The following is a 25994-nucleotide window of genomic DNA, read 5'->3' on the forward strand; positions in this document are numbered from 1 at the left end:
TCCAGCTTCTTCCTCCCTTCTGTGCTGCAAGCAAATGAGCCTGGGCTGTCTGGCTCTCGCCTGTTTCTGTGAGGCTACTTTTCTTACCCCTGTGCTTTATGGAAACAGCTTACACTTCCCTGAAGGTATTTGGTTTCTTCATCTCCCTCACCTGTATTTCATGCATTTGCACATCTGGTCCCCACTGTCTTTTTCCTCTTTCCCTACCTGGAGGAGCTCTCTCTGTTCTTCATGACCCAGTTCCAATGCCTTGCCCTCAGGGATCTTCCCTCCCCAAAACCACTCTCCCCTCCAGCAGGGTCGATGGAACTGTCCTTTGCACCACCTTGGACATGCCTCCCGTGTGGCCTTCAATCCCCCATGTGCTTCCGTAATTGTCTTTTCCACTTGCCTGAGAGCAGCTAGAGGCCAGGGATGTGTTTGGTTCAGATTGCATTTGTGATGCTGAGACTATGCTATAAATATAGCAGGTGCTAAATAAACTTGAAATAAACCCACAAGGGTCTGAGAAAGCTAAGACAGTTCCCAGAAATGAATACAGGTGTCTGTCATGATCTATTGAGTAGACAGTCCTTGTCATTAAAATATATTAAGGAGTTATTCAATCAGTTTATTTTAACAGAATTCAAAATTGCACCCTTATTGTATAGTTAATGCAGCCATTCAATAATTATTTACTGAAAAATTACTAAGTATTGGCCTCTACTGGAGGCACATGGATATAATGGTAAAGGGTCACAGGCCAGGTTCGATCAACCCAGTTGTTTCTTATATTTTTACCTCTACCTTCTTCCTTGATTTTTCTAGCCCAATACTGTACTAAGAATTGCCCACTTTATCTTCACAATAACTCAATAATCACACCTGGAGAAGTTGCATAGGCTCTGGTCAGCTAGTAAGCGGTAAGCTAGGACCTTTGTTAGCTGCTCATTTAACCGTGATCCCTTCCATCAATGAGTCCATCAACAAATATTTAGTGAGCCCTTCCTAAAGACCACCTGGAAATGTGTATGAATGTTCTAGGTTCTGAGAGAGACAACAAATGTATATGTTGGGTCTTATTACCTTGTTGGCAAAATAAACTGGTGATGAACCACAGTGAACTGTGGATAACTTCCACCCGCAGCAGAAACATTGTGCTCTTGGTAGTGGATACTGCTTGATGGAGATTTTGCCTAGTGTTTTGTAATGTTCTCATAATTTTTTATAAGGCTGCTATAGACTTTTTTTTTACTACCTTAATCATTTTTAAGTGTATAGGTTAGTACACTCAGGTTGTTGTATAACCAATCTCCAGAATTTCTTTCACCTTATAAAATTAAAATTGTCTTCCTCAAGAACCATCCTAATAGGTGAGAGGTAGTATCTCATTGTAGTTTTGATATGGATGGGTTTTGTTTTGTTTATTTACATGTACTTATGTTCAAGTACTTAAATAAATTTTCACCTAAGCAAAACTTTTTGCACCTGTAATACTGCAGGCAAGTTTGGCTCCTGTGCCTCCAGAAATATATAACAGACTTAGAAAAGGCTTAGAGAAACAATTAGGAAATTGCACTAGAATACTTTTCCTTTTGGGAAAAAACAAAACAATTCTACCTCTTTGTCTGGAAAGACAAAGTCTGAGAAGGGTTTTAATCAAAGTTTATGGAATCAAGCTGGGAAGGAAAGCTCTTATTCAGGAAGAATGGGGGCTACTCCCTCAATTCTGTCTGAGGACAAATAAAATAAACTAGTACTTTGTGAAGGGGGTGCGACATAGAAGGAACTCATTAATAAAAGTGCTAGAACCTAGCATGTGGGTAATGCAGTATCTTTCTCCAAACATTTGTTCTCATTATTGCATTTTATTGTCATCCCACCCAAGTTGGGTGGGTAGGACAAAGATCATTATTCCAGAAGAAAAATTTAATTATGTGGAGAGATTAAATGAGGTCAGTGGTTCCCTATTTCTGTATTTGTTTTTTCTACAACTTAAGAGGTTATTCAGGTTGTGTAAATAGTTTAGGTTTTTACACTAAGCTCATGGGTGGAAGATTAAAGCTATCCAAGCTAGGAAAAATTCACAGACATAATCAACATGGTGTCTGGGATGATGGCACCTCTGGTAAGAACATTGACCATCCACATTTTATTTTATAAATTAAAAAAATATATCTGAAGCAACTATGATGCTAACATTTGATAAAGCTAGGAGATGTGTTGTGTATATTATTTTATCCCTGCACTTGAGAATTTTATGAATCAAAAACAAGAAAATCAGAAATGCTTGTGGGACCACCCTAACTTTTGAGTACTAGAGACAAAGGGATGAGGGTGTAAATCTTTCCCAAATGCTTAGTACCATTCTGAGAAACAAACTGTTGAACCAATTGCACCATTGATCTGACTCGAGGTGGCACTCCTTATATTCTTAGGAAATGGGGCTGATGCTAACGTCTCAGTAATGCTGACCCCACCAATGCTTCCCGTAGATCATAGTGGAACTGAGAAACCATGAATACATGGAAATACTTTGGTTTTTTGTCAAAGCAGAGGTTACAAAATGGGATCTGTTGTGCAGAACTAGTACCTAGACATGTTTTACTGGGCAAGCATACTTTTGAGAATCAAAGCATGTTTTAAGAAAAACCCAGACTTCTCCTTTTCTTAAATTCAGGAGAATGAGGGTGTGTATTCCCATGAGGCAGCCATCTGTCAGATTTGAAGGGGAGTTGAAGCTGCCCCAGGAAGTGGGGCATGTCCTCCCTATGCCGTCACGGTTCCTGCAACTCTCCATGGCTCCCATCACTTAGACGAAGGAGCAGTTGCTGTTTATCACCATGCCCATACTGTGGCTTTTCTTAGTCAGGGAAGAGTTCTGGATACCCATATTGCCATCAAATGTGAAAAGGCAAAAACCCCATGATTTTTTTTATAGCTGACTGCCTTCACTTGCCCACCTTCTCTAACTCTGTAGACATTTCATTTGCATCCCCTGAAGAGACTAGTCTCCACTTTTAATGGCCTTTAGGGGGAAATATAATGAATCCTAGTGACCTAGAAACATTCCAGATAGATTTATTATCTGTTTCTTGGTCCCTTTTCCCCCAACTTGATTCTCCGCCTCTGGTTTTAGCTGAAGCATCTGTTTTGTTTTGTTTTTCTACCAATTACATGCCTGGGCTAGAAGAAGGCTTACTGTTTTATTATGTTATTTTTTCTTATGCTTTCAGAACCAAAATATTCAGTAGATCAATAAAACAATGTTTAATATGAGAAATGTCATTGTTTAAGGTTCCATACTGCATAAAAAAATATCAGTGATGTGTTCAGTACGGACCATTTATATATTTAAAGCATTAGTCTTTCCCCATCACAAGACAATGACATTTAGAAACAACCCTGTACAATTAATAAGAGTTGTGTTTGCTTGTTGTTGTCACTCATCAAACGGTTACAACTCACACAGGGATGTGTGTCTCCTGGAGGCCAGGTGTATATGAATCCCACATGTCTGGGGTTTCCTTAAGGGATGGTGATAACAATAGTTATTATTGAATTTCAGGTTTTGTGAGTTTACCTGGACATGATAAATAGGCTTGATGAAAATTTTAATGTTTGACAGTATAAAATATTGAATAATCAAACCCTAAGAAAGCTGAATTGGGAAAGGTTAAGCTTTGCTGTAAAATTTAACATGTAAATAAAGTAACTCAGACTCTCCATATAATTTTGGTTAAGTCAAAATCTTTGGTTAAGATTAGTGGGACATTTTTTCTTTGACTTTTTTCGCATAGGTGATTTAAGAATAAATAAATAGGTCAGAGAGTGTAGAATGATTTAAATTCCTGGCCATGGTTCTGTGCAGCTCCAATAGCCAATCAGTTAATCCACCCAAAGTACTCGTCTTGGAGCCTGGATCTGCAATGCTACCAAACTGACAAGCCTGGTGGATCCTGCAGGATTCCCAAAGAGCACCACTTCTCCCCTCCCAATCACCACTGATCGAGCAGCATCCTGGCCCACGGCTGAATGCTGTCACTGCCTCCCCACTCTTGCAAGAGCAATGGCAGATGTCTGCAGTCCCAACTTGCGACTCTGGCACTGGGACAGCTTTTCTTGCCAGTCCTGACATTCAGCTGTGACCTGGACCTTTCCTGTCCTCAAGCCAGCCCAATTAGCAGTGTCCTTACACCAGATGCTGGACCTAATTCCAGTCCCTTCATTACATCCCCAGGTCCCCACGGTCCCCACAGGCTCCCACCTCACAGGACAACTTTAAACAATAATGAAGTCAAACTTCTTGCTTAAGGAGGGAGGGCGGTTTGAGGGGTGGGAGAGAGAATTGCTGTTTTTAACAGTCAGCCAGCGTTAACATTTTAAGTCTTAAAGAACAGAAAAAGTAGTTTGACCTCTGTCTTAGTCCATTTGAGCTGCTATGACAAAATACTCTTTATAGAATGGGTGGCTTGGTGGCTTATAAACAATGTTTATTTCTCACAGTCTGGAGGCTGATAAGTCCAAGATCAAGGCACCAGCAGATTCAGTGTCTGGTGATGACCCATTTCCTGTTCATAAATATCCTCCTTTTCACTATGTCCTCACGTGGTGGAAGGAGCAAGGGAGCTCTCTGCAGTTTTTTTTTTTAATAAGGGCACTAATCCCATTCATGAGGGCTCCACCCTCATGACCAAATCACTTCCCAGTGGCCTTACCTCCTGCTACTATCTCTTGGGGCCTTAGGTTTCAAAATATGAATTTTCAGGGGCACATTCAGTCTATGGTAACCTCCTCATTCTTATCCCACCTTTTGGAATTAAGATGTAGATTGCAGAGAGGGAGATAGGAAGGGTAGGAGAAAACTAAATGTGGGGTTGAGGTGAGCATACCTCATTGATACTGTGAACTATGCAGGGGAACCGTTATTAGCTCCATTTTACAGATGGAAAACACAAATTTAAAAAAAAAGAGTAACTAATGTGCTCAAACCAATCTGTGGCAAAATCAGATGTTGTTCTACAAGCTCAAGAGCTCAGAGCTCTTTCTCTTCTCATTCTTATCCTCCTAAGCCTGCTGTGGGAATATTGTTGAGTCTTCCCTCTTAAGCTTCATGTCATTCTTATGAAATTAGCATTCTCACAGATAAGTAAGAACCAACACAATTTTCATTTTAGGCACCAAAGGCCTGAAACCCAGAGAGATGAGGAGCTTCGGCTTAAAACAAAGGACATTGTTGCCCTTCCAACAGCAGGATAGAACATTGTCCCATCTATTCCTCTCAACGGCCATAAATGCATAATTTCAAGTTGTATTATGGAATAGCTTTTGGTAGTGTTTCCCAGTGAAAAACCAATGGTTTGATCACATGGCAATAGAGGCAGAGCAAGGCAGTGTTATAGACCAGCATTAATCATTGCACAGCCATAAAAAAGAAGGTGCTTGGTGCACATGAGCTCAGCCAAGGGAAGAGGTATGACTCCTGCGCTCCATCCTCTGCATCTAGCCAGGCAATCTGCTGAGCCCAGAGGCGGTGTTCAACACCAGTGTGGCTGTCGGCTACTGAGTGAAGACAGACCCATCTTCAGCCCACCCACCTTTCACCCGGGCCTCAGCTACTGAGATCCCTTCAGCCCTCAGGAGGGCAGAAAGCAGGCATTAGTGTCTGTTAGTATTTCCCCTAAGAGGCCAGAGGATGCAAAATATGAGGGAACATAAAGGGAGGCATATCTTGACTGCACACAGACATCGTTTCTGTTTGTCTGTCTTGATAGCATTGATGTCACAGCCAGTGCTCAGTCTCCTTGGAGCTGAGGAGACCAGTCTCTGGAGCAGGCTGCCTGGATTTCTCTCTGGGATCTGTGTGGCCCTCCACATGTTATTTAAGCTTCTACACCTCAGTTTTAACATCCATAATGTGGGAATAATCAATAGTAGCACCACTGCAAAGGGTTATTGTCAAGATTAAATGAGCTGATGTATGTGGAGCACTCCGAGAACCTGAGAGTAAGTATAAAATCAGTGTTTTCTTTTCCTGTCTCTAGCATCCCATGGCCCTGGAAATGCTCTAAGGCACTTAGGTCACTTAAAACAAGGCAGCCACTGAAGTCTCTTCCAGCTGTAGCCTACAGCTTCCTACAGGAAGCCTCCATGATTCTCTGTCCAACCTAGAATACTTCCCCAAGTGTGGTCCACAGACAGGGAGCTTGTTACAAGTGCAAATTCTCAGGTCTTTCCCTGGAACCACTAAGTCAGTATCTTTGGGTGGGCCCAGGATTCTGGCATTTAACATGTTCTGCAGGTTACGTTTAAAGTGGGAAGGATTGTCTCAGAATCTTCACTGAGAATCTTCAAGCCAAGTGCCCACTTTTAGGAACCCCAAAGATGGAGCTGCAGTGGTAATGAGGATGGCAGGGCCTGAATGTCTTCATTGATACCTTTGACATGGGGACTAGTTGGAAGCAGAATGTTGGCAGGGATTGTTAAGGACCTCAACACCGTTGGCTCAGTTAATTAAGGAAAGAGCAATGCTTATAATGAGGCAAGTCCTGACTGGTGCAATTCCAGAGATTTGAATTGGGCTAAGTTTTAGCCAGTTTTTATATTATTTGACCTTACATCAGATTTCCACCTCCTGGGCCATATTTGCAGCCCAGATGGGGCTATAAACTGGCATTTGTACCTTTGTGATTCAGGACCTTAAAAGATGGCTTCCAATGGCATTTTTTTTTAATTTGAATTTAGCTAAGCCGATAAAGGAAACTCTGAGAGCTCATTGTTTGAAATAAAGAGACTATTAGGCAATGAAAATCCACCTACAAATGTTTTCTGAGTTTTTCCAAAATTCAGGGTATTCTGATGAGTATGCACTGTGGGTATCTGAAGAGGAGAGGGGACTGAGTGATAGGCTTCGGCAGGTGCCTGTCACCCTCTCCCAGGACCATGTCCCTAGTCATCTCCTCATGTCCAGGATGCTTCCCCTGTAGGATCAGCCAAAACAAAATGCAATGTTTCTAAAATGAACTTCTTTGATTTATAGGGCATATTTCTTCTTAGTTATATTTTGACCAACAGTGAAATAATGTTTTCAGGCTTTCTTCCTGTGCTGAAAGCTTTGAGGTATTAGTCAACTCATGGTCTTCTGATGCATTACAGTGTCTCCTGGATCTGCTTTGTAGAGTCGCTCTAGTTTAGTGATATAATCCAGTTCAGCTTCTTACCATCTTGTGGCCTGAAGGCTTCAGTGACCCCTAAGCTGTATCCTTCAAGGGCCAGCTTATTCTTCTTCCTCCATGGCCACATTGCCACAACAACACCTTTCAAAGACTTTTTTTCTTGCTGAGTTGTTTATGCCTTTGGCAAAGAACCTACTCTGCCCTTATTTTGTCTATTCTATGCAATCCAAACATCTCTACCCAGCCTCCAAGCTCTTTGCTAACTCTGCTTCCCACATTTCAAGAGCATTCTCCGTATTCTATTCAATGCCAGGAAATCAATGTGGGGTACTCATCTCTCCACTTCTTCGCATCCTCTCCATTTTCCCAACAACCCACTTCACCCATTGAACATTTTTCTCCCTCCCTCTCTTCGTCCTCAGCTCTTGTTCCAGGACCCTATAAACATTCACTCCAGGTCCCCTCTAACTTCAGAGGTGCTGCTACTGCTGTATCTACTCTCTGACGTGTACGTCGCTTGGCAACTATCCCCAGGGATCTTTCTATGTAGGTTCTTCTCTAGGTAGCTTACTACTGAAGACCAGAGGCAGCAGAGACTTTTCCATTTCCTTTGTTAATGCTACACTTGGGGACCAGCCCGGAGTGCAAAGCTGATAGAATGTTCAGCATGAAACAGGTGCTCCTGACATGTTATTTACTGATCACAAAAAGGCTGTGGGGTCCCCTGAAGACACCACCCAGGGGAGGAAAATCAGTTAGGATCCTTTTCAGGGAGTTCTAATGAAACCCAGTTAGAAACCCTTCTGTTTGCATGTGTTTCATGTGAATAGTAAAAGCTACTATGTGAAAAAAAACACAGGCAAACTGCGACTTTTTGGTTGGTATCACACATCTTTTCTGCTGTGAGTGCTTGCCTGGTTTGCATTACGATTTCCTTCCTTGCTGGAAAACTGCATAGACTTTCTCTCTTTCTTTGGAAGAAGTGGGACCTGTTGGAAATGTGAGGCTCTGGGATTCAAATGCAGTGGGCTTGGCGGTGGGGCTCTGCAGTGCATTTCTTGACAAGTCCTGAAAAGACCATTGAATTGTGGCCTGTGTTTGGCCTGCAGTATTTGGATGTGTTTCAGCTGCAGTGTTTGGCTGGATAGAGTAATCGAAATAGAATTTTTGTCTTCCTTAGCAATCTTATGTTATAATTTTACCTTTTACAGTTGAAATGAAATATTTTTCTGCCATGCAAACACTTTTGAGTGCAATAGAACCACAGCTCTTTCACAGGCAAACAACCTGTTTCTTAAAATTGCATGTAAACAGGTGCAAATATAAACTAGTGTCGTCCTCACAGCGACTGGTAGGCATTTGGTGAATTTGCTAGAGGACACCTAGTTACACTGAAGATCTTTTTTATTATTATTATTAAATACAGGCATTTTGGAGGGACTTTTACAATGTAGAAATGAGGTTTTCCTCTTTTATTTCACATGATTAAAACGCTGTATCTAGTCATCTCCGCACTGTCACTAGCTTTGTGCATGTGTCATGGGCCATGGGGCCCATGTAACAGGCTATTGTTCTGTGTAATCTTCAAAGGACAGCTGGCCTTTGAATCTGCTCCATATCTAGAATTCTAACTTTAATTATCAGATTAGCTTGCATTTTTTTCCCTTTGTGATTAAGGGGGGAAAGCTAGAATGTGGTTATTATTCTGCAAAATACTTGAGATGGTAGGATCCCAAATATTTAATTTTATTCTGGAAATGAGAGCTGGTCAGATTAATAGACTTCTTCAAACCAAGGGAACGAAATTAATAAATCAGGAGAACAGAGCCACTGAGTGACAAGACATAAATGCTTGTGTGGCACACTCTGCCAAACGACACTGGAATTGTGCCTTTCAGGGTCCCTGCAAGTCATGAACAAAACGAGAAAGATTATGGAGCACGGAGGGGCCACCTTCACCAACGCCTTCGTGACCACTCCCATGTGCTGCCCCTCCCGGTCCTCCATGCTCACTGGGAAGTACGTGCACAACCACAACGTCTACACCAACAACGAGAACTGCTCCTCACCCTCGTGGCAGGCGATGCACGAACCTCGGACTTTTGCTGTATATCTTAACAACACTGGCTACAGAACAGGTAAAGGGTGAACTTTCTGGCCCCTGACCCTTTGATGAAACATCTTAGACACAGGCAAAGGCAGTGTGTAATGAAATGTATGAAGTTCCTCGGTGGAGGTATGTAGGCTGTTCGCGTCTGTATCAGTGTCCTCCTCATCCCTCACTTTTTCACTCTGAAGGATGTACCAAGAAGAGGTGCCTCAGGGAAAGTCAGAGTGATTCTCAGTGGACATGTTATGAAAGCGTTTTACCCATCAGAGCGCCTAGCATTTGGAATTTTCCAGGAGAACCTACCACTGATAAGTTTTCACTCCATTTGCTTATTTACCTCAACCTCCCACATCTCAAGGGATCATGGCACAGCTGGAGGCTTGTCTTAGATGTTGGCAAACTTCTGCTGATTGTTTCAGCAAGAAACCATCAACTGCTTAGCCTCTGCCCCAGGGCCTGGGACACAGATGATTACAATCACTTACTGAATTCATAAACCACTGAATGAACAAACCAATGACACATATCTTATTGATGCATTTATTTAGTAAGATCTGGAGGTTTTTTAGCTCACATTGTGGCCATTTGAGGTTTCAGATGTTCTCCTCCATCTTCCAAGAAAGGAAGGTAATTGCTATACCTCCTCTCATTGTTTAACCTCCATAAGGCCTGAGGAAGGTTTGGGTTAGCTGGTCTTCTGAAAATTGGGCACCTCTTCCAAGAGAGGTCGTGAACATCATACCAGTCTTTCTTAAGGAAGAAGCAAGGCTCCTTCTAATAAGGTTGCTCTCCCGACCCCCTGCCAACGCCTTCATTCTGCCAGCACTGAGGTGCCCTCGGCATTTCTCCCTGAGAGGAAGCAAGGGTGTTTCTGGAGGGGCGACAGTGCAAAATAGATTTTTCAGAACCACCTGGATTTATTCTTAAGAATTCATGATGTTATCATTAAAGCCTTTGAAAATGATTTTACAGATTCTCTAGCCCAAAGATTTAAAAAGGATTTAAAAGTAAAGGATTTCAGACAAATGTATTCTGTTAAATCTCTTCAAAAAATGAAACCAATCTTTCCCACTGGTCTCAGGAAACATGTGGCCATTGGCTTCTTTGCCAAGTGCCCCGTGGGCACTTAGTGCTTGTTATTTATAGATGAAAATATTCATTGTGAATATGACAGCATTGTCATTCACAGGTATTTTAAGATAGCCACTCACAGAGGAAGATCTTCCCATGAATCCCAAAGGTGTTTGCTGATACTTAGGAAAGAAACTAGGTTACTCAGAGTGCCTTATCCTGAATGTGTTTTCTCACATAAATGATTTAAATTTATAGCACCTTCCATCTGAGAGCTCTAAAACAATTTGCAAATCCATCAAGCATCCCTGTAGGTTTGCAGACAGCAAATGGACTTGGTTCTGTTTCATAACTGAGGTGGGGATTTCAAAAACTGTGTGACCAGCTTGGAAGCAAAATCAACAGCGATCCCCCTAATGCCTGGTTCCTGATTTTAACCACTCAATTTTGTTTTGTTCCTGGAAAGTGTTGTGTGAGATCAGGATCTTTCACCCCCCAGGCTCCCTACAATTTAATCCCTAGCAGTGGACAAGCAGCTTGGGGGGTTGGCACTGTTACCGTATCAGGAGCAAAATGGATGAGGTCCATAATAAGCAGAGATGCGAGGTGACTCAGAGCGTCCTGCCAGGACTGGAGTGCTCAACTAGGGTTTGCTAATTTGTTTCAGGGCTGATCCAAGAAAGGGGGAAAAGAGGATGTGAATAAGTGCTGGAGACATGTCACACAGCAATGTGACTGTGGTTGACAAGATTGTATCGTGTACTTGAAATTTGCTAAGAGGGTAGATCTTTGGTGTTCTCACCCCAGGGAGTGACAGGGGGCAGGAGGAAATGATAAAGGTAAAGTAATGGATATGTTGGTTGGCTTGGCGATGGTAAATATTTCACAATGTTTATGTATATTGGTCCATCAGGTTGTATACCTTAAAAATATACAATATTTGATTGTCGGTTATATCTCAATAAAGCTGGGGTGGAAAAGGGGGAAAGAAAGACATTAGCTACCCTACACCAGGCATTTTAGCTAAGTTTTGTCACCTAATTCTTAAAGAAACCTTGAAAGAAAGGATTTGCTCATGTTACCAGTGAAAAAAAACAGTTACTCGAGCGAGTTAATTGTCTAAGAACACAGGCTAGTCAGTGATAGAATGAATCCAGCACATCCGATTCCAAAGTCTTTCCTCTTCCCATTGTCTTCCTTCTTTGCACGTGTATCTATCATGTCTCACTCCAAAGTACCCTAGAGACACATAAAACAAAATAGGATACAGCACAGTAAGGACCCTGGCAAATGGAAATGAAGAGAAATAGTTAAAGTCAAGGCAAAAGTTGGTATACAACCTATATGGCCTGGAGTTATAGAGAAAGGCTGCATATCTAAAAATAAGCCTCCTGGTGACAAAAGCAAAAATGGAAACACCACCCATTACGAAGTACCCTGGGTCACAGAGATATAAACAACTCAGTTGCTTCTAAGAAGCATAGTGTGTTCTGGTACTTGTTTTGATTGTGCTGTCCCGTATCCACCCTACAATGGATTGCAAGAGCTTGAATAAAACTCAGACATAATTTAGTTTGATTCCCTTGTTTTCAAATGAGAAAACTTAGACCCACAAGATTAAGGAGACTCAATGAAGTGGCACATCTGATTCCTAAGGGTGAGGCCAGGCATCAGGGCTCCTTCCGGTGTGCTGCCTTAACCTCACGGTTCGGTCCAGAACAAAACCGCACATCACAAGGCTCTGCCATGGTGAGTGTCTGACCTTTTGTCCATTCAGTTGTCTTTTCCAGGGAGAGGGGATTTGTTCTTGGAAACCAAGACAGATTCTGAAGCCAACCTTCTCCCCAGGGGTCTAGACTCTTAGGTAATACTGGAATTTATGGTGAGTCATCCCACAAAATAACAGGAATTTCTTAAAGGGTAACAAGGACTTACCCAAATACCTAGTGCAGAAAATAAATTTCGATGTGCTCATTAGTAAATCAGAACAATTATAAATGGAAGACTAAAATGGCAGTGATAGAGATCTGTAGAGTTTAAATTTATCTTTGCTGGGAACATATTGAAGTGTCTAAGACAATTGGGAAGTAAAGATGTCTTTGTAATGATAATTATTGATCTAAGCAGGGACGTTGACACTGTTGAAAATAGACAAATAAGCATATCAAGATGACAGGCACCTTGGGAAATTAAGAGAATTGGTGAGTAGGTATTAAACCAATGCAATTATTTTTGAGTCTCTAGACTAGGCAGAAAAGAGTCAACGTATATTTTATTGTTTTCTTAATAATGAATACATTATTTGGAACATTTAGCTGAGAACCTAAGAAAAATAATGAAGGAAACTAAAATATGCATTATACATAAATACCCATTAGGAGAAAACACGAAGCAGCAATCAGATTTATGAAGAACAGCTCAGAGAAGACAGATTACTATGAGACTTACTTTGGGAGGAATCCAGAATACATGGATTTAAATGAATTGAATTGATCCAATATTATATTTACTGTTGTATGACATGATTTTTCTTTTTCAGAACTCGGCATATTTTTGGACTGGCTATAGCCTAAATTTTTCTAAACTTACTCATGGAAAATATGAGTCCGCAACAGCTTAAATGTTCGAGAAGGGGAAAATACAGTAACATGTCTATTGCATTTTATGTTCTGACAACTGAACTGGGAATGACATTGGATTATCTGTCATAAAGATGAATATCCTGCCTGACTTTATGCTCAGAATGTTTTTACTTTAAATTTCTTGTGAGGGTATAGACATGCATGTGAAAGAAACCTAGCATGGTTTTAAAGTAAAAGTGATAATCCACATTTCAGAGGTAACTTCAAGTGCAGCAAAAACCCCAAACAAACACTGAGGACACCTGGAGTCATGTCCTAGCTCCGCCTTTAATTCGCTCTGAGAACTTGTATAGAGACCAGTTTTCCAACACATAAAATGCAGTGATTGGATGAGAAGGATTCCGAAGTTTTCTTTCCTGCCCAAAATTATACTGTAATTTTATTATAACCACTGTAGTTATTATATTGAGTCTTTTTTAAATGTTAGTGTTCAAATTATAATCAGAACACATGATACATGAAATAGCATGTGAATTAAATTTCAGTCTTGCTAATTCTACTGTACACATCACTGGAGAATATTTAACAATATTCTCCGATATTTAACAATATTCTCCAATATTTATCAGAGAGCTATGATAAATCCTTTTGTAGAGAATTCTTTTGTAACAAAACAATTTAGACAAATTAGTCAATTTTCTAATTTCATGTCTTTTTATATTATAAAATTTATTTATGTTACTTATGGCAAGTATATTTATTCTCTAATATGGGATTTTTTTAAATGCAGAGTTCACTTAAAGTAAGACAAACTAGTATTCTTATTTTTATGAGTTATAGTATTATAGATTTTCATGTTAAGTACATAAACATAGGTATTTATTGCACCACAGCATGCTTAAAATTACGGTTGATACTGGGATATGAAAAGATATAAAATAAGATCCCTGTCGTCATTAGACTTAACAATTGAATTGGGGAAACCAAAATCATATATACAAGTTGACATAAGAGGAAGTCATAATTTTTAATTGGTTGAAAATTATGTATATTTTTAGTTACAACCAGTGAAATCCTATAACCCAAGTCTATCAATTACCTAGAGTAAAAGCTCAGCTAGTATATCATTTGTTATATTAGACAAGATTTAACTCCTCCACAGTATCAGAAATCTTTTGCGAAGTTCCTATTGCTGACTTAAAATAAATGCCTTGGCTTCAGATAGTTCAAAGAAATTTTTCTATGTATTTTGGCACAGACAATCCTGGGCAGAATAGCGTGGCCTAAAGTCAAAAATAATTATAATCAGGTCTGTGTGATCTTTGTCCTGACACTTAACCCCCATGTCACCTTCTCAAACAGCTGTGAAGGGGCGTGTTCAGTGGCATAGAAGGAGGGTTGGTGCCATGCTGGTGAGATACTCAGATGGTATAGTAGTAAGTTAAGTTGAATGACCAGTGTCCAAGGAGAGGAAATCTTCAAACTACACATGATGTAATGGCACTTTGGGCAAGAAAGTAAAATTCACCTTAGGGAAGGAGAAAGAGATTTAATACATCTGGAGGAAAATAATTAGAAGCCCAGATAATCAATTGCAGAGCGCTGCCAGGAAGCGTGATGTTGAAAGAGGCCAGGGGTGATTACAAATGAGTCTCAATGTCAGGAGGCGACAAGAAAGGCCAGAGTCACTGGAAGCTGCCAACACAGGGTGTCACTTTGTGACACACGAGGTCCTAGTCTCTCTTAGAACAAGTGTGACGGGTGAGGGCACATCTGGAAAACTGAGTGCATTCTTTACACTCCATTACCACAAAGACACCGAAAACCTGGAGGGAGTTCTGACGTGACTAATAAGCGCTGCAAAGAGACTTGCAAAATAGTTTGTAAGGGGAGGATGAAAGGGAATGGGATAGCCATGGAAATGGGTAGAAAACAGAACAAAATAACCTCACAGAGAAAACAAGGAAGGAAGGGCTTGGCGTGGCTGCCCTGAGAGGCGGGGGGTAGGCGGTGGGAAACAACCCAAGAAATAAAACTAAGAGTAGCAGGAAAACTTTTAAAACTAATCGAGCAGGAAAATGGAAGCCAAATGGGAGAGAATTTGTTATCACAACGTAAGTCAGATCAGGAAAGGTAATACTGTCACCTCTCAAGAAATGTTTGCAAATGCACAAGTGCAGAACCGGAGGATGCGAGTTCCTTGCACTGCAGAATGGTAAATTATTTAAAATCAGAACACAGAGTTGAAAGGATAAAGATAACGGTGATGCTAATAATAACAACAGCAGTAGAAACACTTTTTAAAAAGCCCTTGTTATGTGCCAGGCACTGTGTTAAGCACTTTATGTATGTATTAGCTTATTTAATCCTGACAACAATCCTACCACTGTCATGATTACCATCTTCATGGCTCTAGGAAAAGGAATTGGGGGTAGAGAAAACTGAGTAACTTGACCGTAGACACATAGCTAAACGAGTAGCAAGCAGGAGGATTGGAACCCAAGCAGGCTGGGTTTTGTCCCGAACCACTATGGTGTTTCACTTCTTTGAAAACAAAAGGAGAGAAAAATGGAGTAAACCCCCAGGAAGGAGGCGCGGGCCAGAGGAAGAGCGGGTCTGCTGTTACTGAGTGGAAGGTTCCTGGAAACAGTTCCCTTCTGGAGAAATGCAGCTGGGGTGTGGTGTTGGGCGGCTGCCTGCGACTCCGAGTCTATGTTGGTTTTTGTCGGAAAAGGAAGCTCATCTTGTGGTTTTGTGTGAAAAGGTGGTTAGTCTCTGAAGACAAGAACCCCTCATTAGAAGAATTCCCGCTGCACAGAGTCAGCTCGGAAGGAAATCGTGAGTCATATCTGGCGTGAGAACCTCTGATGTTTTGTCCTACCCCCGTCGATCTGCTCCGGGCCCTGGCAGAATCCTCAGGCAAGGGCATTTGGCTGAGGGAGGGCTTGATTCATTCACTCATTCACAGATTCAACAGATAAACATTCATTCAACAAATAAGTACACACGGCCTGGAGTCAACTCTTCAAAAAAAAATCAATCTGAGAAATGTCAACTTCGTCTCTGAAGTTCTAGTCTATGAAAATATTTAGACCAAATCAAATGTTAAAATTATAATCCATGTGAATACACAAAATTTAACAAGTCTAGAACCTGTAGAGGCCCAGAATACATGGGGGTCCATGAACCCCAGTTCAAGAAACAAAATTTATGGAACCCCTGTACTGTGTGCAAAGATGGGGGTGGGGGTACAGAGAGGAGGCAAAGGCAATGTTTGCCCACAAAAGCCTCACAGTCCAAGAAGGACTGGCTTATGTGTGAACATGAGTCCACCACCAGGAAGAAAGAGAGGATCTCATTAAAGCCACAGGCACAAATTTGCTACAGGCCAAAGCCTGAGAGTGGAATGGCATGTGCTCTGGCCTTGATACACAGAGAGGGAGATGAAGACAGTAGCACAGACACAGGTAGAAAGGTGGAAACCAGAGCAAAGCAGAGCTGGAGGGAGGGACGTGAACAGAGAAATGCAAGAGGGGCTTGGAGAGAGAATGATTTTTTTTCCACCTAAGGAAGGCCACAGACAGCATTCTATTGAATTAAACTGGATCCTACAAGCGACAAGCCTCCATCCAGATTATGAGAAGAGGGGGACGTGACTGGAGCTGGTGTTCAGAAAGGTGGCAAGGTTTGGGAGTTATCGTCCAGATAGTGTAGGACCTACCGGTGGTGGCAACTGCTCGGTGAGGAGCAGGTGGAAATCAGGGAAGACTCGGTGTTGCCACGCCTCACTACCCAGAGGGTGACTGTGCCACTCCGGGAATTAAAGGACAGCTGAGAAGTAATTTGGAAGGGAAAATGATCCATTCCATTTTGATGGCCACATTAAGGGGCAAGGAAAACATTCAGGTGGAGATACTGTATATCAAAGATGGAAGCAAGGTAAATAGCTATCCCTTGGAGACATGGAAATGATGTACAGTGGGTAAGTTTAAGGTTCAGAAATGTGTGCTCTAAGGGCAATACCAGGGAAGTGGCTGGACTCGAGGGTCCGCTTTCATCATCCCGAGCCAGTCTCCCAGCAGCTTCCTTTCCCGGTGGATGTGAGTGGAGGCACCTGTAAAACCTGCTTAATGAGCCAAGAAGTGGCTTTGTCCAGGAAGGCAGAGGACATGGTCTCTCCCTAAAACTAAAGATGGAAGCCTTCTAAAAATAAGAAAAATTAAAACTTGCATTCATGTGTGGATGTATATATAGATAGAGGTGTGTGTGTGGCACACACACATAGGTATCCCTATGTATACATATATGAAATGTGGTGTTCTCTAGTCCTTCATGGTTGAGGGGAAGGCTGTGTATGTGTCTAAAAGGGTGATCAGACATTTAGGTTTGCCCTGAATTGTGCTCATTTATGCCTGTTTTCCTGGTGTGATTACAATAGTTACAAATGGGGCCCTCTTTCTCTCTCAAAAGTCTGCCAACAATACACTTATGACTACCTTTGGATAGTTACAAGGTATCCGACTTTAAGATCCAACCCATTTTGTTCCTGAGACTCCAAACCGCCTCCCTGTCCCGTGGCCCCTCTCTGATCCTTGTCTTTGGCAGAGGACCCTTGTTCATGGGTTGCCTCTCCAAAAGAATCAGTGAGCCTGGTGGCACAGTGGCCTTTCTTGGATGTGACATGCCGAAGTTACAAATGTGACGTCCTTCCAATGGCCTTTTCCGTGAGCAGTGGACTAGTTAGGGTGCATATACTCCAATTATACAATTATTCTGTGAAAATTAGTCATCTATGCAACAGCTCTAGGTTGCTAGAATTTTTGATTATGAGGCGTTGGCCATACCCATTTGTGGGGTTTTTTTTTTATAAAGAAGGCTTAGTCTTCTTTTTTTTAAGACTTTATTTATTTATATTTAGAGAGTGAAGGGAGGGAGATAGAGAGAGAGAGAGAGAGAAACACCAAAGTGCGGTTGCTGGGGGTCATGGCCTGCAACCCAGGCATGTACCCTGACTGGGAATCAAACCTGCGACACTTTGGTTTGCAGCCCGCGCTCAATCCACTGAGCTACGCCAGCCAGGGCTTACTTAGCCATACCCATTTGTAAAATACACATAATGTAAACAGAGATTACATGAAATACATGACGCATAAAAACATTGACCATGTCGCATAAAAACGGCATTTACCGTGGTCCCTTGGTTTAGAAAATTTGTACTCTTGGGCTGTGCAAAAAGAGAGACAAGTGTTTCAGTGGTGTTTCTATAATTCTCCAACAGTGCGTTTAAAAACAAAATTTATTACAAACACTGAACTTCCACTTCTCCAGTATGTGTGTGCCCGGCAGTAGCATCCCAAATCTCACCCTGGCTCCTTCTCTGACTGTTACGTCCATTGATAAAAGGGTACGATCTGCCCATCTCCCAGTAAAGCCACAAGAGTAGCTGCCTCCAGAGTACCATGATCATTGCTGTGATTCTGTTGAATTATAATCCGTGTACTTGGGGGCCACTTTTATTTATTCAAGAGAAAATGTGTGTATGTCACTTCACCAGAGGATGGGACTATCTATTACCCTAACGCTGTTTTGGCACCATTACCTAGGTTAACTTTTGTTCTAGTGTCTCTTTCTGAAGCCATCATTTCATACTAATGCATTTATGTATTTATTTATGATTATTCATTTCGTATGAGAAAAATAATCCCTTTTTCCCATTGCAGCCTTTTTTGGAAAATACCTCAATGAATATAATGGCAGCTACATCCCTCCCGGGTGGCGAGAATGGCTTGGATTAATCAAGAATTCTCGTTTCTATAATTACACTGTTTGTCGCAATGGCATCAAAGAAAAGCATGGATTTGATTATGCAAAGGTAATTTTCAGGCACTTTTTACACTGCATCAATTTACTTTGTGCATAATAGGGAACAGCCATTTTCGTCAAATTAACCTATCCACAAGATTGGCTTTCTACGTTCTCACAATGTTAGAATGAGAAATTTTAAGGTAATTTTAAACTCCAGGCAAGAAAAGACTCTCAAGGAACACTGACTTTACATAGTGATTTTTTCCCTCATCAGAACACAGGGCAATCAGCCTTTGATGAAAGTATCATCAAGAAAATCATAGATGCCTCCACTCTGGCTTGTGATAATTTTCGGTTTCCCTCCTACACCCAGAGGACTTGTCCACATAATCAAATGTTCCTCTTGTACTGTTTTGCTTTTCACTCCTCCCATTTTCAATTTTGTCTTCAGATTTAGATGTAAAAATAAGAGCAGACAGGTGGAATAATCAAAGGTGGGGAACCCACACTCCTCCCGTTTACTCCTGCCTGACCAAAGGCTGGAGGTCTGAGACCAGGACGCCTGCCCCATGGCAGCCGGATTCCGCAAGTGTCACTAAAGCTGTCAGCCCCCAAATCTCCAAGTCGGCTCCTGGAAACTGGAACTGGCATGCCCTGCAGTTCTCTGACAAACAGATCCTAAATTAGACTTTAAAATTCCCAAGGGTTCTGTGATTGCCAACGTAAATAAAACAATTTTCTGATCACAGGAGTGAAGAGTAAACTATCTTTGAAGGTAGCGTGCTAATTAGCCTAAAATATCCTCTTCCCTTCCAGCCATACTCAGCTCTTCCTCATTTACCTAAAAACCGAGAATGTGCTCTAACACATACCACTACAAAAAGCGCCACTGGTAGAAATGAGTAAGAGGGAATGCGATTTAATTTGGGCACATTTGCTGTCTTTATGCCTGGCCTGATTTGAGCACAAGGGACTTGGTGGGAGATACGGAGTGAGTCTCCTCTTTCATGCCCTTTAGAAAACAATGAATGCAAATGAATTCACAAACACTGCTAATAGGCTTCCAGGCTCATCAAAGTTGAGAGCTGGTTGGGACCTTGGAGGCAGATTTGAGCTGTGTCCTACAAAGAGCACTGATTGTCATCGCTATCATTTTTTATCTGTGGGGATGCTTTTCATGCTCCTTGTTCAAGCTATTAACCTTTCTTTCCCTGTTGTCCTAAGGAGAGCAAAGTAATCAAGATTCCCTCCCAAGACTAAATCAGCGTAACTTGCCCATTACCACAGCTGATTAAGTGTCAAAGACAACCGTGTCCAAAAAGAATATATCTTTCTTTAGTGAGGAAAGGGATGAAACAGACCCTCCCATGGAAGAAGGTGATAGCCTGTGGACTTGTCCTAACAATGACATGTGACACAGATTTTGTCCCTTGGGCACTGCTTTTGCAGCTGTTCTGGTCCTTAAGTCTACATGTGATTAGTCATGCCTGGAAGCCTCTGCCTCTGAGAACTGTTGCCTAGGCACTTGCTGCAGTTTAGGCTGGAGCTCCAGGCCACTGACACACACTTAAGAGAGGCAGGTGGTTTAATTTAAGTTTTCATCTTTCCTTTCCTTTTCATTCCATTTCTTCCTTCCCCCTTACAGACTTGCATCAGCCCCTCATACTGCAGGTTAAGTCATTTTACTAACAAGTCAGGCTCTAATCCCAGCAGCTGCATCATTTCAGTTGTGCAATTAACAGAGGATAATCCGCAGGAAATCAACTGCTTCCCATATTTAGTGTTTCAAGTAAATTAATTGATAAAAATGTTGCAGCTTTTCCTCGTGCACCCAGATTTTGGCCAAGGTTTTCCTTAGCGAATATTGTCTAATTCCCACAGGTGAATTTTTAATTTAAAGAAAAGATCTTTTGTTTGTTCATTTGTGTGTGTGTGTTCTGCAACTGTGAATTTGTAGTGGGTGTGGGTATTTCCTGCCCTTGAAGTAATTAAATTTTTTGTCAATGGATTACATCAACGAAGTCTGAGAGTAAAATATGTATCCGGTATTTCATGTGCTCTAGCATTGCCAGATCGGATCATTATCTTGGGCAAACAGGACTGGACTTTTTTTCTTTCCTAATTGCTAAATTGTGCATTTCTTGAGTGTTACCAAGCTAGCAACTCTAGAAAGTCCCTGGCAACTGATTTTTCTCTGTTAGGGAAAGTGTTTTTGCTGCCTTAGGAAGTCCAGTGTTTTTTCCTGCTTTAGACTTACCTCTTCATTCAGTGAGTTGCTTCTGAGGAAAGCAGTATTCAAATGTGATCTGATGAATGTCACCTTTTGTAATTTCTGTTTTGTGTCAAATGTATGTTTCAGGACTACTTCACAGACTTAATCACTAACGAGAGCATTAATTACTTCAAAATGTCTAAGAGAATGTATCCCCATAGGCCCATTATGATGGTGATCAGCCACGCTGCGCCCCACGGCCCCGAGGACTCGGCCCCACAGTTTTCAAAACTGTACCCCAATGCTTCCCAGCACATGTGAGTAATACCATCGGCTCTGGGGACCTGCTGGACATGGGCCTCTCCTTTGCTCCCCACCTTGCTTCTCTCCTCACCCCATTTCCTTCCACACAGCAGGAACACCAGCTTCTGCTGGGTCACCACAGCACAGGCCTGAAACCAAGGGCCTTGCCTCAGTGATGTGATAAGGAATCACATCTCCAACATTTCTAAGTCGCTAAAAGCAAAGGAAGAGAAGCACACAGGGTGAATGAGGCGATTTTTATGAAGAGTTCCCTTCAGTTGTCTTAATATTCATGAGTATCATCTAATAATAATGATGATAAACAGTTTGTTTTCATAGCAATAGAGTGGCGACCCCAGTCTGTTTATAGAAACATGGTTCATTTCCTAGGAGAAAACTGTGGCAGCTTCACTGCAAACATGCAGTCAGGATTGTTCCAGAAAGCAGCTGGAGGAGCTTGCCTAAGAGGCCTGCCCAGGCCAGAGCTTTACAATAACCCGGTGTTTCTTTGTGAGAGGAGGGGGTGGGGAGGCACAGAGACCAAGGGACTGTCCCTAGGGCAGAGACCTATATCGTGCTGATAGTTCGCACTAGCCAAGGGTGGAAAAGTCTGGGCACTTTGACAGCAAACAACAAGACTGTGTTTTTGACTCTGTTGAGGCATTGTCTTCCTGCCCGGTGCAGTGATCTGCACTCTTCCACACACAGCAGTGGGCTCTGGGTCTGCGGAAAGTTCAGCCCTGAGACAGGTTGGGAACAGGAATCGATGTGTTTTCTTTATCACTAAAGCTCCCAAATTGATTCTTAATCTGTTAGTGCTTAAATACCATCCCTTTTTATCCACCCTGATTCTCTAGCCATGATCCCAGATGAAAATAAAATAGATTAGATGTGTAGTTTCCCTGCGGAGGTTAGGGGTGCTGAGCCCCGTGCAGTTGAAAGTCCATGTATAAGCTTTGACTCCCCCAAAAGACCTAACTATAGCTCCCTCTCACTAGCTGCCGCGGATTGGGTCCAGGACACCCCTTTCCCGTGTGGTTCCTGAAATCTGTGGATGCTCAAGTCCCATATATAAAATGGGGTAGAACAGTGCATACAGTCTGCCCAGCATATCTGGGGATTCCTAACCGTGGATTGGAAATACTGTTTTCAATCCACGTTTGGTGGAATCCATGATACAAAGCTCACGAATACAGAGGACCAACGGTATACCTACTGAATACAGGGATCAATGCAGTTGAAACCATGTTGTTCGATGGTCAGCTGTACTTGTGTAAAGAGAGAAGTAATGACTGAAGACACTCGGGTGGGGCCATTACACACCCCTGGGGAACGTTTTTATGTTCTTGTTTTGTCTTTCATTATAATAGACTGATGACTCCTTGTCAGTAGGACATAGATCTTCTCTGTGTATTAAGTGATTTAGAAGGAAGGAAGTGATTTAGAGTTGACTGAGGACAGGAACTAACAATATATATGGAGCCAGGATGGATAAGCTACAGGCCAGGAACTTGTAGGACAGAAGTGTGTTGATGCATAAAACACCATCGGTGAATAAAGAAGGGTGCCTGGGCTCTGGGGAAGGTGGTCTGGGGAGCCAGTGTGTTTTGGAATTGACCCTGCGGACAGATACATAAACCTCTGAAGATCTACTCTGCACATAACCGTGCAGCTAAATCCTCGAGCAAAGCCCACGAGGGGCACGCGCCTCTCCATTGCAGATTACTTACAAAGTCGGTAACTGGCTGCTCCATTGAAAGAAAACGGACCCCGAGAGCTGGAACCCACTTTCCCTTTTCTTTTGAGTCGGAAATCACCTTGTGTAGCTTCTTAGTTGCATTAGCAGATTCCCAGCCCAAGGTGACTTTCTACCACTGCAGATTTTACTGGTGTTTTCTCAAATTTGAGGAGAAGGGGTTGGCAAAATGGCTTTTGTGGCTCCTTAGGAGTCCCTGCCTTTGTAGCTCCAGGATGAGCCTGTAGGAGAACCAGCCACAAGTGAAGAAGTTCCATCTGGCAGCTCAGTGTCGAGCGCAGGCAACAGTCACAGGAAGAGAGGAGTCTGCGGAGTACTCAGGGCCTCAGTGATAACTGCAATAACACTCTGATTCTGACAGTTAAGAATTCTATTTAGTTCCACAAATATTTATGAGTGCACTCATGAGGAACACAGTTATTGACCATGGAGAACCAAAAGCTGAGACAGGGGTTGGCACACTGAGGCCAAATCCAACTTGCTGATAGTTTTTGTTAGTAAAGTTTTATTGCAATATAGCCATGCACATTCATTTAGTTATTGTCTGTGGCTGCTTTCAAAATACAACAGCAGAGTTGAGTAGTTGTGGCAAGTACTGTGGGGGCTGCAGTGCCTGAAATATTTACTCTCTGGTCCTTTACAAAATGAGTTTCCCCCCAGATCCCTGCTCTAAGGGGAAGACAGGCAAGTGTTCAAGTAGCCACATCACCAGTAGGACCAAAGCGATAAGACCTCAAACAGGCATTCAAGGGGCTATGGAAGTTTGGAGGAGGAAGTGTTCACATCTTCTAAGGGAATCAGGAAAAATTCATGGACCAGGAGGCATTCAAAATAGGCTTCAAAGGATGGATAAAATTCCTGCAGCTGATTCTACAGGCGGGGTGGATGATTTTAGGAGGGGACTGTGGCTCGGACAAGTGGTCACCATGTGAGTGAGGCTGTCTAAGCTGCAGCCCAGGAAGTGGAGAATGGGGTGCCAGGAGAGCAAAGGGGGCTAAAGCTAGAAGGGGAATGGAGCAGAGTACTGAGGACCTTAGTGACTTGTAACCATAAGCAGAGAGTCACTGGGGGTCATTTGATAGGGTAGTGCATAATATCTGACTTGGTCGTTTTTACATGGAAATGGTGTCTGTTATTCTTTAGTCTGAACGAACCACCTGTGAGTCTTACGAGTGGTTTTCTGAAGTGAAATCTCCACGTGGCAGAGGGAAAAGTATTCAGGCCTTAGAGGCACACAAGAGTGGGTTCCCATCTCAGCTGTCCTTGTTAACCCTCGGGGCAATTTTTTTTAAACTCTTCCATTGTCTCAACTGTCAAATGGGGGAAATACTAGCACCTTGACATTATGCTTTGAATGGAAATTCAGAGAAGCAGCACAGCTGAAGTTCCCACAGAGGGCCTGTGACATAGAAGTCACTTCAGCGGTGTTCGCTCTTGTCAGTTCTTCCCATTAAGATGAACCATATAACACTGTTCTTTCTTGTTTTATATTTCTTGACCTACAAAAAGTGCAATTTCACTTGGTTCAACTTAATGTTTAGGGGAAGCAGCTAGAGAAATGACGGGTTGATACCTGCCCACTGTGACATGACAAGTGTCACGAAGCACTAAGACCCACACTGTGCTCTTCTTCCCGCACCTGGCCATTCTAAAAACACCAATCGGGTAAGCACCGGTATGGTCTGTATTATCTCTTCCAGGTGCAAAGTGTGTGCTGTTGGCAAGCACCAGTCTGGAAAGCAACCTTAGCAATAGAAAATGAAAACTCATGTGGTTGGTTGAGTGACTCAGCTTCCATTTGCTGCTAACCTTGGGCTTTGGTGCACCTTGAATGTGGAGATCTGGTGTCTCCCCGCAGGCCTTGGAGCCTGGGATTGCTAGCATCATTGTTGTAAAGGTCTCCTGGATGCTGCAGGAGGAAGGGGTTGGAGAGAGTCAGTGTGCATCTCTTGTCACTGTGAGTGACGGCACAGGTTCACAGTTCAGTCTGCAGACAAAAGGAGTGAGACAAATAGAAGACAGGCTGCCATTTGTGGTGCACAGAGCTCCTGAATGGCCAGTGTTCTTAGAGAAAACATTAGCAACACATTGGAGCAAAGGGATGGAAGAAGTTAAGGACTGTGCAGACAGACTTGGCAGGCCCAGTGAAAACAGAGCAAGAAGCTATAGATTCACCCCCATTGGAGGGACCCAAGTAATGTGAACACTTCCTTTAGGTCACCTTCCTTGGTGGCCAAGCATTATCAAGATGCCTTTCATCCAGCTTTGGGTAATAGCTGTGTGACCCTCTCAGCCTGGAGCAAATGTATCATGTTTCCACGGTGTTTGCCATTCCCAACAAAGGAAGGAAGCCAGGCCAACATTGGCTTGTTGGCTTTACAAACTGAGGCTAGAGGTTATGCCGACCAACTAAGACTGAGAGCAGATTATCGGCCACTCGTGACAGGAGGCACTGTTTAGTCAGACATAGCTCAGCCCCTCCTGGCCTCTGAGAAATCTGAGGGCACCTCTGCTATAGTAATCCACAGAACCATCCTCATCACTAAGCCCTTCACTACGGCTAAGACTCTGCTGTGCTTCTCAGTAAGTTACCTCTCCAGCGTCCTCAGAGGAATGCTATATCCTCACTCTGACATTGACATAATTCCTTTCTCCTGGCCTCTGTGATGTCCTCACGCGCACCCGTGACAGGGGGAGCCCATTGGCCCACCAGATGATTTAATGGGAAGCTCCAAAGCTCTCTTATCTCCTTCCTGCCAAGGACGCCCCTATCAAAATATTATGTTTTGTTTCAATTCGTCAGTTCTTTCTCCCCATACCTAGGAGTTTAGACACACTCAGTGACACAGGTTCAAGGGGAATCTAAAATTTCCACTGAACAGTCCCTGTCCACTCACTTGCAAGAATCGTGCTGAAAGTGGAGCTTTCAGATCACCACAGTGTGTTCAATGGAAAACTCTCCATGTAAGACTCCAAATGAAGTTTTGGAAACACCTTTGTT

General features: G+C 42.5%; 1 protein-coding gene across 4 annotated transcripts in view; it reads left to right on the top strand.

Annotated features, from left to right (window-relative positions):
- The window catches only part of SULF1 (sulfatase 1), a 155693-nt gene that overhangs the window by 84120 nt on the left and 45579 nt on the right, over positions 1-25994 (top strand). For all 4 annotated transcript variants that reach the window (XM_045861204.1, XM_045861206.1, XM_045861207.1 and 1 more), the window contains 3 exons: positions 9053-9292; positions 18638-18789; positions 21082-21251. In XM_045861204.1, coding sequence (XP_045717160.1) covers positions 9053-9292; positions 18638-18789; positions 21082-21251 — 562 coding nt within the window. The remainder of the gene's footprint in view (positions 1-9052; positions 9293-18637; positions 18790-21081; positions 21252-25994) is intronic.

Source organism: Phyllostomus hastatus, unplaced genomic scaffold (genome assembly GCF_019186645.2).
Source record: "Phyllostomus hastatus isolate PE091 unplaced genomic scaffold, TTU_PhHast_1.1 phas_scaffold_21, whole genome shotgun sequence".
Classification (NCBI taxonomy): Eukaryota; Metazoa; Chordata; class Mammalia; order Chiroptera; family Phyllostomidae; genus Phyllostomus; species Phyllostomus hastatus.